This window comes from Chroicocephalus ridibundus, chromosome 7 (assembly GCF_963924245.1).
Source record: "Chroicocephalus ridibundus chromosome 7, bChrRid1.1, whole genome shotgun sequence".
NCBI lineage: Eukaryota > Metazoa > Chordata > Aves > Charadriiformes > Laridae > Chroicocephalus > Chroicocephalus ridibundus.
This window is the reverse complement of record NC_086290.1, coordinates 2085212-2103371: the sequence shown is the minus strand read 5'-3', so window position 1 is coordinate 2103371 and position 18160 is coordinate 2085212. Positions and strand designations below refer to the sequence as shown.

Here is an 18160-nt window from a genome sequence, read left to right as displayed (position 1 = left end):
ACACGAGGCTCTGGGCTTCTGGTATTCAGTTCCCCAAAGGATCAGGTGAGAAGGAGTCACAAGGTCGTAAGTATAAATTCAATATATCATAAGCACCTAAGCTAGTTTAATTCTTAGGATTTGCACGAGTGCTTTAATTACCATCTTGCCATCATTTCAGTTAAAACTGATGCAAATCCTTCTGAAGGCTTGACTTAGTATAAAGCCTCGCGGTGGCTAAGCACTTCAGATGATGGAAGTCTTTACTGCGAGGTAAGCATGTACAACATGAGAACTCTTTACGTGGGGCTGAACACTGGAGTGGCACCGAAAGCCAAATCCAGCAGCCTCCAGCTGGGCGCCATTGACTCAGGGAGAAAGTGACCCCTCTGCAGAGAACTAGCACCATTCAAGTCCCACCTAAGCCTTCACGATTAGGGTGAAGTGGGGATTAAGTGATGCATACCTTCAGCCAGCCCACTGCACAGGGGTGATTTTCATCTTCAGTGTGAGTTTTCCCTAAGTAAATGGAGCAACATTTCACAGTTACTGCTGGTGTCCATTGATCAGAGAGAAATAAATGCCTGAAAAAAATTCTGTGGATACACCCAGTTTTCAAAATGAAACTGAAGAGGTGAAAGTTCTGCAGATGGTATTTTATTGTCATGAAGGGATGGAAAACTGAACTTTTAAGGCAAGTGAAAATGGAAACAACACTTTACATGTGCATGTCATTAGTAATAGAACAGTGCTTGTGCGTTCAGCCAGTCAGGAAACAGTGACTTACTGATCCTAATAAAATCAAGCACAGCATTAGAAACGTGAGCATCAAGTATCATGCACCTTCAGTGAAGTGCAGTTCACTCACAGAAAAAACAGCTTTATGTTAACTGAACACACTGAACAACTCATCATTTCCTTCAGAACTGTTACCTGCTTCCAGATACTCTACAAGCAGAACAGAGGTTAAATTTGTCAGGTGAATTATTCATTAAATGTCATTCTCTCAACTCTACTTTTGACGTACATTAGCAAATGCACACTCCTAGAAAGTCACACACATACACAACTCCTTTTGAGACTTTCAGACTTAAAAGTTCGCTGCAATCCTGATCTTCTCAAGCATTCATAACTATTAATCAAAAACATTTTCTGTTTTCAAATTTAGTAAAGCACGTACTTCTCATTAAGGACTATTTACATGCCACGTTTGAAGTTTCAAAGTTCAGCCGTTTTTGAGCTATCCCTGTGGAAAAAAATGGTCAGAATTTTTTTCAATGGGTAAAAAAATATGTATTTTATTCACACTCAAAAGAACTCAAAAAGGTGAAGGCATTTTGCTGATACAAGAGACAAGCATGGAAGTTTTTCACCCAAAAGCGAATGCTTTGTGAAGTTATGAGGGAAGAAATAAGAGGGACCATTGCAGACACTGTTCTGCATTCTAAAATACGGCAGCTGTTAGCGCGACTGCTGTCACATACTCTACACGCTGACTCGCACTCTGACAGGGGCTCATTTGCAATGGCACTTTTTCCAGGTTAAAAAAAGGCTGTTTTCTAATACGGCTACACCACCACTTGGCAGAGCGTCATTTAACTCTTCCTCAAGAACTCGCTCCTTGCCAGAGAATTCATGGCCGTTTTATTTCCCACGAAAGCAAGCGCGGCGACAGCGCTTCAGCACTCGCCGACTACGGGCCTTGCCTTGCCTTCTTACTGCTGGCAGTGGCCAAACAGTGAATAACAACTCACGAAACAAACGTAAATTATGCTTTATAAAGCCTATTACGCTATTTCCCCATAAATTAAAACCCCCACCTGATCTGCCCTGGGGTTTGGGGCTGAAATGGATTTTCATACCTGTAATCCAGAGATCGCAGCAGGGTATGGTGAAAGCGCGGTGGATCCTAAATTCCGCCCAAGGAGAGGGGTCATGGGTGTGCTACTGGTGGTGTGAGTAGCACGCCAGTATGCCTCCAGATATTCTGCCAAGTGTTCGCAAGCATCTTCGAGCTGGTTTTCATCCAAAATTACATCAAACATTTCCTATCAAAACAACAACGAACTTTGGTTGGTTACAATGTTACAGATGAAAACAAGAAACGTCTAACAATTCTCCTTGTGCTAATGCCTTTAAAAGTCAATAAATAAGAATCAGAGCATGGGATTGCACAAGACAATCACGTCAGTGGGTTTAGAAGGTGATCAAAAGCCAAGGCTCTCAGAAGTCCCTGTATTCAGCGAGGTTCACTAGAGGCTGCGCGAGCCCGACCACGCTCAAAGGCACGAGGCTCCTTTAATGAATTTATTTTGCTCTAAGACAGGGACTGAAGCTAGACGTCAGAGTAACAGGGGTGCCTGCCGTTGGTTTTGAACCCGAGGACTCACACGCACTTCTCTCACCCTAACTGCGAACACACTTCTAGGGTGACGATGCCCCTAAAACAGTTTCCACTTGAGCAAACGCAGCGTGCGGTTCCGTCCGCAGTGGGACTTCTGCTTCAGCAAGGCTATTGATACTGAACCACCGTAAACTGAGTCCCTCCAGAGAAATATAAACAGCAGTGAAATTTTGTACCTCATCTTTAACCTTAACTCACGCCTTAGTGGAAAAAAACTATTGTGCCAATAGCACAGGAAATGAAAAATAAGTGCAGGCGTTGCAGGTGTTAAGAGTAACCGATACAAACCACAGGCTGCTTCTTCCTCCGTGCGTATTCATAGACCTAGCCAATATCCACAGAGCTGACATCTCCAGAATAAGATGTGAAACTGCATGGTGAATTTATCAGAAATCTCTACCACGCACCTACCTTCTGCCCCAGAGTCTGGTCCAGAACTTACTTTAATACTAAAGCCATTTTATTTATTTTTTAATTTATTCTCTCCTGGTAGAGAAACGTTTCCTCCTCTGCCAGCAAGTGTGGAGTTGCCTTCTACTAGGAATACTTTAACACTACATCCTTTTACATCACTACATCTCCATTTATCCATACCCTTTACACCCTCCTTTTTGCTATTTAAACACACGTTGATACACTACATATTCCATTGTATCACTCACATCATCATTTGTGGAAGAAGTTAGGAAGAAGTGAGTAAGAAGTTAGTAATTCAAACATACTTAAATTAGGAAATAAAAGAATGTGGTTTGCTTACATATACTTTGCTTTGGAAAATACTGAAATCAAAGTATTACACTTGGAATACAATGAATAGTCATTTTCTGGTCTGAGACTAGTGAGCAGTTTTCCTGCGCTGCTCATTCCTTGCGTCGCCAGCCGCCGGTTTGAGGGCAACGCTGGCTTTTTCTACAAAACTCCGCTTTGCAGGTTGCCAGGTAATTCTGTCTCAAGGCCTGTTTTCAGCTGCGGGGGCTTTTACCAGCCAGTGGGTCAATGAATACTCTTCCAGCGCCCTCCAACCTCCTCCTGCTAAACTGGGGAACTGCTTCTCAAACTGTTCTTTTTAACCTGGATCAGTTGATAAAACGTGGCATTGGCATAAGTAAAGGTGCAGGAAGGTGGAGGTAAGACAGAGATGGGAGAGGGGAACGCCACTCCTGCTGCCCACGGCTCCCTTCCTTCTCGGGTAACGTCTTCGGGCACCTCCAAGAAGCGCACAGCTAACATTCCAGTTAACGCACAGCTAACACTCCAGTTAGCGCACCTAAACCACCCCGTTCTGTGACGGTACGTAGCTTCATGTGGTATTTTGACAGTGATCACAATTAAATTGAATTTAGGGAAGAAGAACTTTTAATAGTTGCAGTAGAACTGTCACCTTTTGAACTGCTGACTGTAAAATGACCCCAGGGCCGGTAACGGCGAGCCCTGCAGGCTGGCATTTGAGGGTCATGGGGAAAAGCTGCAGAACTGGCAGGAACCTGATTCCAGGGCTCTACAGTGTTTCACAGGGAAAATAAATTACAGGGAAAGCGCTCGGGCTTTTTCTTGCATTTAACAGTTCAGCTCATAGCTAAACTGTGCTTGCTCTACTTCTGTGTATTTGGGAGGACAGAATCTTTCAAGGAGATCCTTGTTTGTAAGGGTCATGGAGCAAAGCAATTTCTTCCCAGTTCCCCTTACAATGCATTTTATTCACCACAATATTTTCTAACTACATGCATAAAATAGTTATCAAACGGGCATTTCCATATACTAGTACTTCTTCAGTGATATACATTAAATCAGCGCTCTTTCCTGAAGAGAAAATTAGTTGCACCGTCCTCTGCACTTTCTTTTGGTTTACTGTATCACAGAATCACAGAATGGTTTGGGTTGGAAGGGACCTTAAAGATCGTCTAGTTCCAGCCTGTGAAATATTCGAGGTGCATTACCCCACATCAGCACCCTCAATTAGTGGAGCCAAGGGCAATCCCAAATTGCATCTAACTCCCAGGGGCTGGGGAAGGTGAACTCAGGCTCCAGGGGAAAAGATGCCCCAAACAGAACTGCAAGGACAGAGATGGACCTGAGGAGGAGGAGGGATCTGAACTTGTACATATAGCTGAGGTACTGGCTATTTTTCATTATGCCAATGCGTTTTAGTTCCACTGGAGTGTAATTTCTGGTATTTTTAGGTCGTACCAAATAGACCAGAGGGATACGTACCCTCTCTCAGCATTGGCACGAATCCAAACGTTTAAAAAAGAAATCATCATAATGAGCTGTATATGACTAGTGTATTTAAAGCTGTATGGTTAGTGCAGTTCATGTTTCCCTGAGCCACGTAACGCTCCCGCTTAACGCAGTCACGCAGTGAGAGGCAGGCCCAGCACCGGCTTCAGCAGCATCAGTGAAAGATTAGCGAGGAATTAATAATGAAAGCGGTTCTTGAACTTGAATATGCCAAAAAAGACAGCTATTTTTAAAATGTCTAGACATACAGCACCATCTGATTACTTAAGGCTGGCTCTCAGCAAATGAAAAAAAATCGAGGTTTTTATGGTTTGCAAGTACCTTCACTTTAAACAAACACTCCTCTAGCAGGAATTTGAGCTGCAAAACGTATGAAGCAGGTCACAGTGCCCAAGACAGCCAGCAGCGTCAGTGGTCTTAGCAGTATACTTTTACTTCATTAAATCATGGATCAACTTCCTTCAACTTAAAGTTAAGCAAGACTGTCATCTCCCCTCGAGTGCTCCAAGTCAGCAACAACTTTCTTGAAATCAAACAGTGCGAAACCGCTCGGGTGGTTTCTGCAGAGGGCTGCTGCGCGACTCAGAGTGGCAGGCAGCCTCTGAGCAGGTACATGTTTGAAATCCGGACACCCTGAAATCTGGAAATATTTTTTTTATCTAGTCAGGGTCTCACTTTGTTGCCTTAGGCAACAAAATACAGTTACGGGGTTGGGTGTTAAGCCAGAGTTTACAGGATCCTGGGGATGGACACTCTAAGTGCCATGACGCAAGGAGTCAGCTACAACGTGCATCTGCTGCTGCACGCTGTTTATTTCCATCCACGCCGCGACCTGCCTCACTCCAACTGATATGAGCAAACCTAAGTGGAATAAGAGGAAATCACTATATAAAGAGCAAACAGGGCGGTGACACATGCAGAGCCTTCTCTGTGCAGGTGGAAGAATAAATACACCTTTCAAATGAGAAGAATGCGCAGTGGACTGTTCTGTGCGTACACTCAGTGACAGCTCGGTGTAAATACCACAAGCCATATCCAAACGGGTGCAGGTGCCACTCCATTTGACTGGGCTCACACCCAGTAAGAGCTAGGATGGTAAATGCTTTTATAGAAATTATTCTGTACTCCAGAAAAGTGTGCAATTTTGTTTTGGTTAATGGGACCTGAATGGCTCACAGGAATTCTCTGTCATCAGTTTAAGAGATAACAATTCAGTAGAAAGTGACACGTGAGAAACATAATATAGCTGAGCGCCCCAGAAGAACTCGAGATGGCCTGAACATCTTTCAGGGCTGCTCGAAGTGGAAAACAAGGACGAGACAGTGAGCAAAATGATCTACAGTTACCGTAACCAGAAGCTTACAGGTCTTTGCAGGGACACAACCAGCTGGAGGCAGAGGCAGTCACCATCTACCGCTTTGGACATCTGCAAGCGGGGTGAGGGGGCAGGAGGGCGGCTGCGAAATCCACACCGCCAGGGAAACAGCAAGTGCTCTGAGGCACGGTGAGCACTGCGAAAGTGTATTTAACTGGTGGGAGATATACCTCCCGCATACCACCAGCACTTTTCTGGATTATTTAAATTCTTGCTCTATATCAGGCAAATGTGGAATTTGAACCATATCTCTCCCATTCTGGACACAAACCCTTCCGCTTTTAGGTAAGGAGGACAGGAATTTCAGTCAAACTTATTACCTTTTTTCTCTGCTTTCTAACATTCCAGTGTGAATCTAGCCTGAACATACACCAAAACATTGCAAAACCTGCCAAAATTCGAAGTTTGACAGACCCACATTAATTATTCCTCACTTTGCATTTGGCTGAAACTACTGAGTAAACATAACCTGAACTTGCCGGCAGCGTCAGCAGCTTGAAATGGTATTTTCCAGAAAGGTATTTTCCTGTACCCGTGGAATTACCCCACACTCTGGCTAAACCAAGGCGGAATGATTGGGCAGAGCTGAGGCCAGAGAGGGGCCCAACTCTTCCATGTGGGCAGGAGGAGGCGACGCTGCTGAGGAAAGAGGCGGAGCAGCCTCCACACACTGGCTTGCAATTAGGTGAGGTCCACCTGATGGCAGGAACCAACTAACCTGAAAGGCCAAGCAGCGGGCAAGAGGAGGAGAGAGAAGGAGAAAGCTCTCTCCAGGTCTCCCTTTCCGCTGGATGGAGTGCCGCCACTCCCACCACCAACATCTGAGGGGTGTGAGAGCACTGGCCTAAAGGAGATGGGTCTCAGCCTCAATTCCTACCAGCAGGAACAGTTAGAAAGCAACATCTATCGCTGTAATTTAGGTGGAGTGCCCAGAAATACCTGAATTATCTTTTTTATGGCCAATGGCGACAAGAGAAGAGGAGGCTGTGAAGTTTGGTATCTTACGAGCAAACAAAACCGAGTTCCATGGAAGTAAATCCTTGTAGATCAGTACTGCAGAATGAAAGCTCCTTGAACTTTGTTACTTTCATTTGAGTCGAGACTAAAAGCCATCTGAAATGGAGGCAATCTCTTTAAGGTCTACATAACAGAAGGCAAAGTCTTCTAGAAGCATTATCTGACCATGAGGGTCGGGCATTCGTTCTGCTGATCCCAACTCCCAAATTTGTTCCTAGATTGTTCCAAGACATTTCTTTTGTCAGCACTTTGCCTATTTTAAATCAGAGAATACGAGCAGGGAAACCTTCCCAGTGCCTATTCTGAATTTCTCAGAATTAATCTGATTTCTCCTCACAGTTCTCTGGCATGAGAAAGATGGGCGATATGGCCAGCCGTAGGCTGGAGTGTCTGACCATTGCCCCAGTACGAACAGCAGTCTCTGTGCTACCAGAGCGATGTTACCAGACCAACGAGGACCAAAGTCCTCATCCAAGTTTGTTTCTACTGAGTGGCTTTCTCTTTTGCTGAAACCAGGTGTGGTTTTCAAAACTAAAAGCAAGTTTGAGCCGCCCTGTCCAAACACCCGTACGGCTTCTCCGCACAGCACTGCCTGCCTCATCAGCTCTCCCAGACCTCTGCTCCTTCAGCAGCAGGCGATTCAAGGTGAGTAATTAGTGTCTTTGATAAAATGGTTGGTGAGCAGTGACTGTGCTCCTATGAGGTAACCAGAACGGCTTGCAGGCGTTGCTGCATCAGGAGTCCGAGACTTTGGCCCTTTGAGACGCTAAGATAGCACTGTTTCACAAATGATGTAATTCGCTCATGTGCTAGTACATCAGTTTTACCATACATGTCATTTGTGACCTGTCACCTTGGCAAAGATCATCATAAACCCAGCACAGGAGATAATCAGGAGGAAAGTATCAAACAACTTGTTTCTCAGCAATAAAAGCTGGTCGAGGGTTGCGGTTGCAGGGCTGCCTGAATCGCCATAAAGGGACATGATAACGTATCAACTCAGCTACAATCAAGGACCAGCACAGCAGAAATCTTTAAAACTCCACGTATTACAAGCTCTTTAGCCTTTCTTCTGTACTTACTGGTGGGCATTGTGCAAGTTTATCAGCTGCCACCAACTGAACGTTCAAGTGTTTACTTTGTGACTTGCCTCTAGACTTAATCAGTCGCTGCAAAACCTGGCAGAGGAAAAAGGAAAATGTGAGTTGAAGAATCGCGTATCTCCGTAAAGCTCAGAGCTCCATAAAACACCCCATCGGAGGATTACCAAGTTCAGAAGCTCTCCATCATGTTTAACAAAATGGATAAAATATTGTCCTTGAATAAAAGCACAAACCTTTCTGATAACCTCCCTGAAAGCTGTGCGCATTTCCCTCTGCATCACGTTTGATCCCTTGCAAATATTCCAAATGCAGTGTGAATGGTGATTTTGCTTTACTCTGCTTGAAGCAATAGGTTATTTTTGACAAATGTAATCTTCTGCAGGACCACAAAAATTACACATATACAGAATTATACTGGATTGCTGGATTGACTGTGGCACGTCAGTAGCAGCATGTTACATTGTGTAGCAATAACGCTTTAATTTAATCTGTTTGAGGTGCATTTTGGGTATAGAAGGTATTTTACACACACAGTTCATATTACCTTTTTATTTTTTTTCCTTCCACTGTGTTCATTACTAGAATTTAAAGGGCAGAAAAGTTAGGAGTCCTAAATTATTTCTCTGTGAAGTTTAAAGAAAATTGGTGATAGAAGAACAGAGCATTTTTTGAATTGGAAGGACCTCTAGAGGTGTCTGTGCCAAGCCCTCACTCCCAGTAAGGCGGCTGGATCAGATTGCTCCCGTCCTTGTCCCGAGTTTTGAACACTTCCAAGGAGATCCCACCACCTCTGCGCCAGGACTGATGCACTGTTGCTCGTCCAGCCGGACATGCAGCCAATTCCCTGCTGCAAGGGCACACTGCTCGCTCCTGTCCAAACTGTCATCCCCCAAGACCCCCCGGCCGCAGAGCCGCTCCCCAGCCCTGGGGTGGGGGCTACTCCAGCCCAGGGGCAGGAGTTGGTATTTCCTGAACTTCAAGAGGTTCCTGACAGCTCGTTTCTGCAGCCTGCCAAGGTCCCACTAAACGACGGCCCTGTCCTCTGGGACACTAACCTGCCCGAGAATTAGGTATTGCCCACAACCTTCCACATTAACAAGGCTTGCCACATTCTTACAGAAGCCTTTTTCATTACCCTTAAGATCTCTAAATTTCTTCAGGAGCAGATAGCACACTGCTCCCTCCCACACTGCCCGCCAGGTCCCTCTCAAATGCACGTCTTTCAAGGGTGAGATACATTACCTTTGGAGAAGACACTTTAACATGGACGATAATTGGAGCTAAAGATGTCTTGATAAGTTGTGCGGGGTGATTGATAGTGTCTGCATCTAGGACAACCAGTTGTAAGGACCTCGCCAGCTCAAAGATTCTTTCAATTTCACTCTGTACTTCGGCTGGTAAAGGAAAATAAAACAGGTGAAGCCATTCAACCCCAGCATTACTTAAGACAAAAACATCATCGCTCATTTATTTTCATAGAATTTACCACAGAATAACCTATTACTCAAGGCAATTTTTAAATTTGGAGATAATTTTGTTGCCTGAAAATACATATGTACTATGTTAATTTATAATACCAGTGTATTTAAACATTGGGTACAATTATATGCACATTTCTATTAACACAAAACGGGCTAAAGCATATTTTCCAAATCTGCTAAATAGCTCAGGAGTCATAAGATTTTTTTTATCTCAGATAACAAGTGATGTGTTGATATCCCTTAAAAATTTTTTGTTCTTGGATTGCAATTCTGATTTAACTTAAACAAGAGTCTGTATGAAAAGCAGAACTGTGACCTCCTAATTCTATAACCACAAAATTTTGTTTATGATAAATAATTGACAGGGTATTATTTAAGACGACACTAATGGCAATGTTCACACCAAAGCACTTTTGTCTGAAGAAAAAGGAGAAATTTATTGCCATGTAAGTTGTATTTTTGATATTCATTGTTCTGATCCTTCTTAATCACGCGCATGCATGTGATGAATTTTAACTAGATGCTAACTCAGTGCAAATTGAAGCCTCTAAGTTACACCAAAGTACAAAAGAGCTGTGTGTCAGCAACTCACATGCATTTAATTTGCCTAAGAGCTGTTCCTCGGAGCAACGTACGTTCACAGGCACAAGAAGACTTAGTACTCACCCTTGCAGCACTTAATTTTGGGGTGCCTGCTCCTGTACTAGAATGGCAACTAGAAGGGAAGCATCCTGTGACCTGCACCTCTAGTTCAGCCGCTCAGGATGTCAAAGAATTGGGTTTAAGAGCCTTTTCTTCCTGAGAAGACCGAAAGCCATCTCCTCCTACCTCCTGGGATGGTGTCCAGAGACCGGGTTACCAGCAGGCATATACTACACACAAATTTCCGCCCTTGTGAAGAAATACAAATTCCCCAGGGCAGTGTAAGCCAGCAGCCGTGTCACGGCGGGGAGAGTGGGAGGACCCAGACCCCAGCCTCTGCTCTCACTTGCTAGGCAGGAAAATTCAGCGTAAAATATAAAACCAGTGCCAGGGTCAGGAATAAGAACATGTTTCCTTCTTGGCTGGGCAAGGTGAAACCTCTCCAGCACCTTGGGACACGGAATTCAAAGCACAGGGCTGAGAAGAGGGAGCTGTGAGGCCAACTCACCCTGGGAGGAACCAGCACCGAACCGATACTCTGCCTGCAGGTCCCCAACTCATTTTTAGCAAATAATAGCTAAAATACTGCTCACTCCAGCCCAGGTAGTTGCTTAATGCGAGGCCAACACAGCACACTGTGCTCTGTTGCCACTCCTTAGTCAGGCAAAACTTGTGTGCCACTGGAGTATGTGAAATTCAGAATTATACATTAAAATGCTGGAGACACATTTAAAATTGCAGAACTGATGATGTCTTGAAGGCTGAAATCCTGTCACTTTCCTCCAGTACGTAAATATGTTGAGAATGTGTCAATGTCTTACCTAAACTGGATCTTGTGTTTGACCGCTCAATTATTGCCCTCTTGCTGGGATTATTTAGAACCGACCTCTTAGCGAGAGAAATGTCAGCCGTCACTCTAGTTATTGATATCCTACGAGTAAGAACACAGGACAGAACAACACAGCAGTCAAATTTTCAGTGCACTGTGCATGATTTACAGCTACATTCCATTCCAAAGTGCAAAGACAATAAAAATACCACTCAGACATGTTTTATAGCTGAGTTATGTCATCATTAAAGAACAACTAAAGAGAAATGCTGCAGAATTGTAAAGTATTTTCTATTCCCTACACTACTGTAGACTCTTGCATATAGTTTCGGCTATTCTACTTAATGCATTAGTTGACTTTTCTCTTCCCCAACTCACTTATCTCCTACATGAATTTACGCAGTACCGGAAATACTATGAGTTATGCGAGCCTTAGGGCACACAGAACAACGGAGTCGTAACAGTAAGAGCACTTCTCCTCCCAGACAGTTAAACCATTGATTAAAGCTGACGTTGCTGAGGGCTAAGGAACCCAGGTTTGGACCGAGCAGATTGTGTCACCCATATCCAAGTGCCTGGCAGGCACTGAACAGAGCTGCTGGCTTTGGGAGACTGGTCCTCCAACACACGCTCTCCTTTTCCAAGCCCGGAGCTGTGGCCATGGGCTAAATGACTTGGCTCCTGGTTAAACAGGAGAAAAACAAGTTGAGTGCAGCTACCTGTACTGCCGGAGCCTCCTCTTTAATTTAAGGAAGGTGATTTTTTTACTTAATATGTCAGTGAGCTGACAAGAGACAAAAGGTTATAAAACAAAGACCACAATCACTTCACCTAAAATCCATTTAGGGCTGTGATGAGCCAAAGAGCCATGAATAATGAAAAGAAAGCAAGCTGGAACTGACTAGCAGCTATTCCACAGAACATCAGATTTATGCAGCTCTAAGTGAAATTACCAGATGTGGGGTTAAAAAGAAGTGCAAGTATTTTTCTACATAATACATAAATAAATTTACTGCCAGAAAATACAGTAGAGACCAAAAGTGTAAATGAGTTTTTAAATTAAATGGGAGAAATTAATGGATCATGGGTCTAGAGGTGACGACAAAACACAGTGTTCCAGATTGCACCTCTGGCTCGGGGAGCTCCTGGACCTCTGACTGCTGGAATCAGAGACGTGTAACAGAGGACGGAGCAGAAATGCTCACCTACTGTGCCAGATACAAGAAGCATTTCAGTCTTCCTGAGGAAGAAGTAATCCTAAGTATCACTGTTGCTGAAAGATGTGCAGAAAAATACATGCCTTTGCAATGTGCACAATGCAACAGTGATTAAACACAATGCATTCAGAAGACGACGCACTAGAGCCTCTGCAACAGCCATTCCCCGAGCGCCGAGTGCCAGCCGCGCTTCAGCAGCTTCCTCTCTGCCCAACATGGCCCTCCAGCCATTCCTCCAGCCCTTCCTTCGGCTCGCTGCCCAGAGGAGCATGATGCCGTTAGAAAAGGAGGAATCAACAGAAGCCAGTGCGTTAAGAGGGAAGGAAGGAGTCCTGCGAGTTCAAGTCTTACTGGAGTTTTCTGAAAAGCTCCTCCTTGGACAGTCATTTCCCGTCTTGGTAATGGGGAACTGTCACGAAATTGCAGAAGAGATAGAAAGAAAGAAAAGGAAAAGGAGGGGAGGGGAAGGGAAAGACTGCAAAGCCATAAAAGTTGGCAGGAGAACCAAGGAGCAGATGAGGTGCCTGAGAAGGAATTTAATTCATTTTTCTGAAGTTACTCAGAGCTAAAGTCAATTGTATCAGTTTGCTTGTGGCACTTAACTTTTTCAGTGCTGAAATTTAATACTTCTACCTGATCTCATTGCCAATACTGCTAATGGCACTAGAATTTCCAAAAAATACCTCACTCCAGGCAGAATCTCCCAAGGGCATGGTGGGGCAAGGACAGAGTGTGGGGCAAGGCGCAGTCCTGCCTCCCATGGGATTACGCAGCCCAAATGGGTGCGTCCAAGTGAGCTTTCATCTTGTTCTCTGTGGTCAAGCACTGCTGGTCTTTGTGGATCAGGCCTCTGCTGAGTGCATTCTCATATAGGCTACAAAAATATACCTCATAAAGGATATATTCATAGCAATCACGTCGTGGCAACTGGAGATGACTTATCACTTCCCGTTGCCATGGTTTCCTACCGAAAACAATGACTCTCTGTCACTACCAGCATATGCAAAGCTGACAGACATATGCCAACAGCTGGAAGAGAACATACACTGCAGTTCTGTACCTGCCCCTAACGCAATCGGGCAGCAGAGCCCATGCGGGAAGTGGCAGTGGGACCAGAGCAGCACCACGGCTCCGGAGCAGGGAGCAGAGGCACCGGCAGGACGCATGAACAGCCCAGAAAAACCATCCTTTGACTGCCACGGACGGCGCTTCATCTGTCAGCTTTTAAGTCAATCACTGCATTTGTAGGATCTGCTAAAATCGCTTGAGCTGGGTAATTAAAAACAGGGGAGGAGATGAGATATTTTGCACAAAAGTTGGTCATTAAACGTTTTGTCTCAGCTGTTGATGGGTTAGTTCAGAGTCGCCATCTCCTCACTGCACCCAAAAGGGTACCTTGACCATAAATCCTACTCCACTGCTTCTAAACAACAGACACTACTGTTTTCACTCTCCTAGTACCAATGTTTTAGGTATTTTCAAACCTGACTTACTGTCATATACTAGCTAGCACAGTATAAGCTCCTCTTCTCAGTTAGAATATTCTGGTCAAACCAGGATGAAGGAAGGGCAGAACATCCCAAAGATGCAGCAGACACCTACGACTACTGATGAGCTCCAGTGGAAAGGAAGAGATGCCATGGACCAAGCCTGTGTTCCTAGCAAAGAAATCCAAATTATCCTTCCCACAGCTCATCAGGAAATAGCCTCTGTGTTCCAGCTGAACAAGATGAACCTTCCTTACAACTTCTGAAGTTTTGACACACTTTTTTTTATATTTCAGTTCTCAGCATTTCCTTCCTTAAACTGCGTTTTTAAGTATTTTTGACAGGGAATGTTTAAGAGTTGATTTTTCTTAGGTGTTGTTCTGAGGCACCATCACTGCACCCTGTTGAAATCTGCTGTCTCTGCTATGTATTTCAGGGCTAGGCTGTGATCAGTTTTATTTAGAGAACATCCTGTTGTAGAGGAGCCTGGAACGTCACAAAAGGTGCTGGAATGAACCCAGCCAAATACAGCACCTTCAAAATAAAACCAAGAGGCACTTATTATTTGGTGTCTGCACACTTCAGCGGCTGGCTGAGCTGCTCCAGCAGTACACGCTTGTATCCAATGGTTAAGAAATTTTCATATGCCCAAAGGACTGTGAATAAAACTACACTTTTACGTGCTATCAGTCAGGCTGGTAAGATACCGAGGCAGAATTATTCTGTTAAACCTAAGAATGATCTTCAGATATGAAAACACATGCACTTCTAGCAATACATTAGCTGTGTTCCACCCCACAGCTGGCTGCATTTCAGTGTCGACACAAAGCCAGTAAATCGGTTTTGAACATGCATCAATCTTCTTGCATTAAAAATAAATAAATCACTGAAATGTTAGTAACACAAGGGGGAAGGGAGGGGGGAAGCATGAAAAGGACAGTATTTCTCACCTCCCATCAAACCTGTGCTTCAGGAAGTCAAAGAGAGCTTTCTGCATCATGTCTGTCACCTTTGCAGAAGTGAGGAAGATTGAACAGGGAGGATTGACAGGGAGAAAAAGAAGTCAAAAGTAAGAAAAGAGGTAAGTAGAAGGCAAGGATACTGCCAACAATCAACACCTTTTACAGGTAGCAATCATTTAATTTTCATGCTCTTGGCAGCACGCTTTGTAATAAACACTTGCAAGTTTTCTGACTCACTCTCCAAAAGGCGGAACGGAGGATGTGAGAGCTGTCACTCTCCCTGCTCTTGTCTTGACTTGCACTGAAGCACCAGAGCACTGGAGCACACCTCACCACCTTCCCCAGCAGCACCCTTCCCAACAGCCTTCCCAACACGTCAGAAGCATACGGGATTATTCTGCTCAAATACGTCATTTGGGTTTTTCCTACAGTAACATTATTAGAACTGGCTTAAAACCTCAGATACAAGATTTATCGTGTTGGATGACTGTTCTAACAGAAGAGAAAAACGATTCTCAGAGAGGCGTACAAGCAGAAAAAATGGACGCTTCCATTCCTGGGCATGGTAAAGCACCCGAGAGACGCTCAGCCCCAGCAGCTGTCATCTCCTTTACTGAATGAGCTCCTTGTCCTTTTCGGGACAACTCAGGCTGACACCTATTATCTGCCAGTCTAGACAGGAACTTCAACAAAGCCCCCAGGCCTCTGGCAGTTTATTTCTCCTCCTAGGTTATCTTTCCAAACGGTTCCTTCAGAATTTAGTCAGAAAAAAAAACGTCAAAAGAATTTTCCCATGTAGGTTATAAAGTAAGATCAGTGCGTTTCTGTTATGTAGACCAGTATTTGTAATTGAAATTAATATTCTGTGTTACCATTTATACGCTTCTATATGTTCAGGATGTCATGTTTAGTGTATTTTCTTAAACAAAGGCAGAAGGGCCTATTTGTAGAGGTCTGTATGAACAAACAGCCTCTCTCCCCTCCAAACTCGAGAGTCCCTGGGCAAATTAATCTGGGGTGCAGCACCATGCAAGTCAATGGATGAAATTTACTCCTGCCAAGAAACATCACCATAAAATTAAAAGACAGAGTAGAACATGAGGCACCTGCTTTGCTAAACTACACTTTCAGTCATTCTTAGCAAAAAAAATATTGCAAGAACACTGCCATTATGCCAATAATGGTACCATGTTGTAATCTTCCCAAAAGATCCATGTTTAATAATATTCTATAAAGTACTAACAATATTAATTTAGCTCAATACAGTGTATCTTTGATTTTATGTTCATGTTCCTTCAGTTCCTAATTCAGCACAACACTTAACAGATGGTTAAGTGCACTAAAATGCCCTGCTAAAAGCCTATGCCCGTTTAGCACGTGCTAAATGCTCATTTAAATCTGCAGCAGCCTCAAAAAATGGTTATCATGTTTATCTGTGCATGTTATCACACTTCCATGCTGAACAGAGGCAAATAATTTAGAAGGGTTAAAGGTTTCTTTACATATATTTCAATATACTAACAATCTTAAAAAAATAATCATCAAGAAAACATGCTGAAATAATACTCAGTCCCATGTTCGGTTTCAGGTGCTGGAGAACTGGATACGCTGTGACAATCCAGCTACCTCATTTGCCAACGCTGAGTTTCATGGGAAGAGGTTAAGTTTTTATACGTGAAAAAAGGAGAAAAACAGGGACGCTTCTTCAAATTTTTTTGCTAATTAAGTTCAAAGCACGTGCTAGTTTGACTACAATTTTACATGTGTACAGAAGCCTAACTAGTTAATTTGACTGCTCCAACTTTTTCTCGTAGCACGCACAAATTCTCTTTTTCTTATTTGATTTAATCAAGAATAACCGATATTAATGACTGAAAACAATGGATGCGCACTGCGTTCAAAGCAGTAAAACTAGAAGGAGAGCACCAGTGAATTATGCTACCTACCCTTCGGCTGAGACACCACAGACACCGTTGCAAGGCAGAAAAAAATTCACCTCACCCAAACGCTGCAAAGTGCTGACTATGCTCTTAGTTCTTATACAACATTTTTGACAATTATTTAAGCTTAGATCACTTTTAATTATCATGAAACAGTTGCCCTGGACCACACACACTGAATGTACTACGGAAGATTACAGATAAGAAGATGCTAGCTCATTGCAAACGCCTGGAGCACGTACCTCATAGCCTTTCAGTGATGGACCCACCAAGACCACGGGTCTCATGGATGGCACTACATCATACGGGGGAATGTGTTCTGTCTAGAAGAAGAAAACAACCCTTCAGATCATTAACCAAAGAAGATCCATACGAAAATCCTGGGAATTATGTGTTAGAATAAAACAAAATAAAATGAAAGTGAAAGTACTACTTACCACTTTTTGTTTCTGTTTTGCTAAAAGACCAAATGAGAATTTGGTTAAAAAACACACACCATGTATAACAACCACAAGGCTTGCAAAACAAAAATCCCTTTGTCAAGGCACTTTCAGTTTCTCTCAGTTCACGTCCCTTTTGGTCAGCCCTGTTTAAATTGGTCATTTATTCTGTTTTGGGGCAGCTGCTACTTTTCCCAAGATTTTTTTCCCAGTCCCTTAGCAACTACCGCATGTCTAGAAATAGACGTCTTTCTCCACCTCCGCATGCAAGTGTTTTGTAAAACCTCCTAATAAGTCAGCAAAGGGTGGGGCGTGGGGGGAATCGGCATTTTTTATGTATGGTTTTTAAAAACAGAAGTATTAAAATAGCAAGAGTTTCCTTAAATAAAATTCTGTCTTACCTGTGGAAGTGGGTGTGGCTCGAAACGTGCCAGAAACCATTTCTCCAAGACTTGAAGAAGAATTTCCACTCGATTTCCTGTGGTATCAGAAAGAGCCCCATTAACACCAAGTGCCCAGAGATGCAAATGTGTGAGGTTTCAGGCAGCAGCGTTGAGAAGTGGCCCCAAGAGAAATCCTATGGTAAAAGAGAGTCTTCACCCACATTCATACTGCAAAAAAGCTTCCTCTGAAGCGAGAGGTCCCAGGCAGGGACATGGGGAAATCAAAGTCTTTGTAATTTAGTAGACCTCCACGTCCAGCAGACCTGGCTACAGGCTACAAGGGGAGAGCAGGTTCCAGCACAGACTAAGCACAGCTTTTCTGTTGTCTGCTCTGGGCACGGACATCTGCTAAACTCAGCGCAGAGCCCAGCTCGGCAGGAGACCCCCACCCCGCACTCCGCTGTCGTGCTGGGTCTCTCCACCAGCACAGGTGACTCACCAGACACATCTCTTGGGAGGTTTGGGGTCTTAACTGGTGGTTTAAATAGCTGTTGGTGTGTAGCAGCAGTGGTTTAAGTAGCTCCTTTTTCCACTCGCTGTACCCCCCTGCTTCCAGTTCTGCCCCTGTGCCCTGCCCTCCTCTCCCTGCGGGACGCACCCAGC

The 18160-nt window shown here is 43.9% G+C and overlaps 1 protein-coding gene across 5 annotated transcripts in view; it reads right to left on the bottom strand.

Annotated features, from left to right (window-relative positions):
* CACNB4 (calcium voltage-gated channel auxiliary subunit beta 4) overlaps nt 1–18160 on the bottom strand; it is a 100621-nt gene that overhangs the window by 5741 nt on the left and 76720 nt on the right. For 2 of the 5 annotated variants that reach the window (XM_063340307.1, XM_063340309.1), the window contains 8 exons: nt 17516–17592; nt 17112–17131; nt 16917–16997; nt 14723–14781; nt 11061–11170; nt 9359–9510; nt 8096–8191; nt 1842–2027 (listed from right to left, as the gene is read on the bottom strand). In XM_063340307.1, coding sequence (XP_063196377.1) covers nt 1842–2027; nt 8096–8191; nt 9359–9510; nt 11061–11170; nt 14723–14781; nt 16917–16997; nt 17112–17131; nt 17516–17592 — 781 coding nt within the window. Of the gene's footprint in view, nt 1–445; nt 499–1159; nt 1226–1841; nt 2028–8095; nt 8192–9358; nt 9511–11060; nt 11171–14722; nt 14782–16916; nt 16998–17111; nt 17132–17515; nt 17593–18160 lie in introns of those variants that run through there. The other 3 variants (XR_010071875.1, XR_010071876.1, XM_063340310.1) reach the window with 3 other exon arrangements.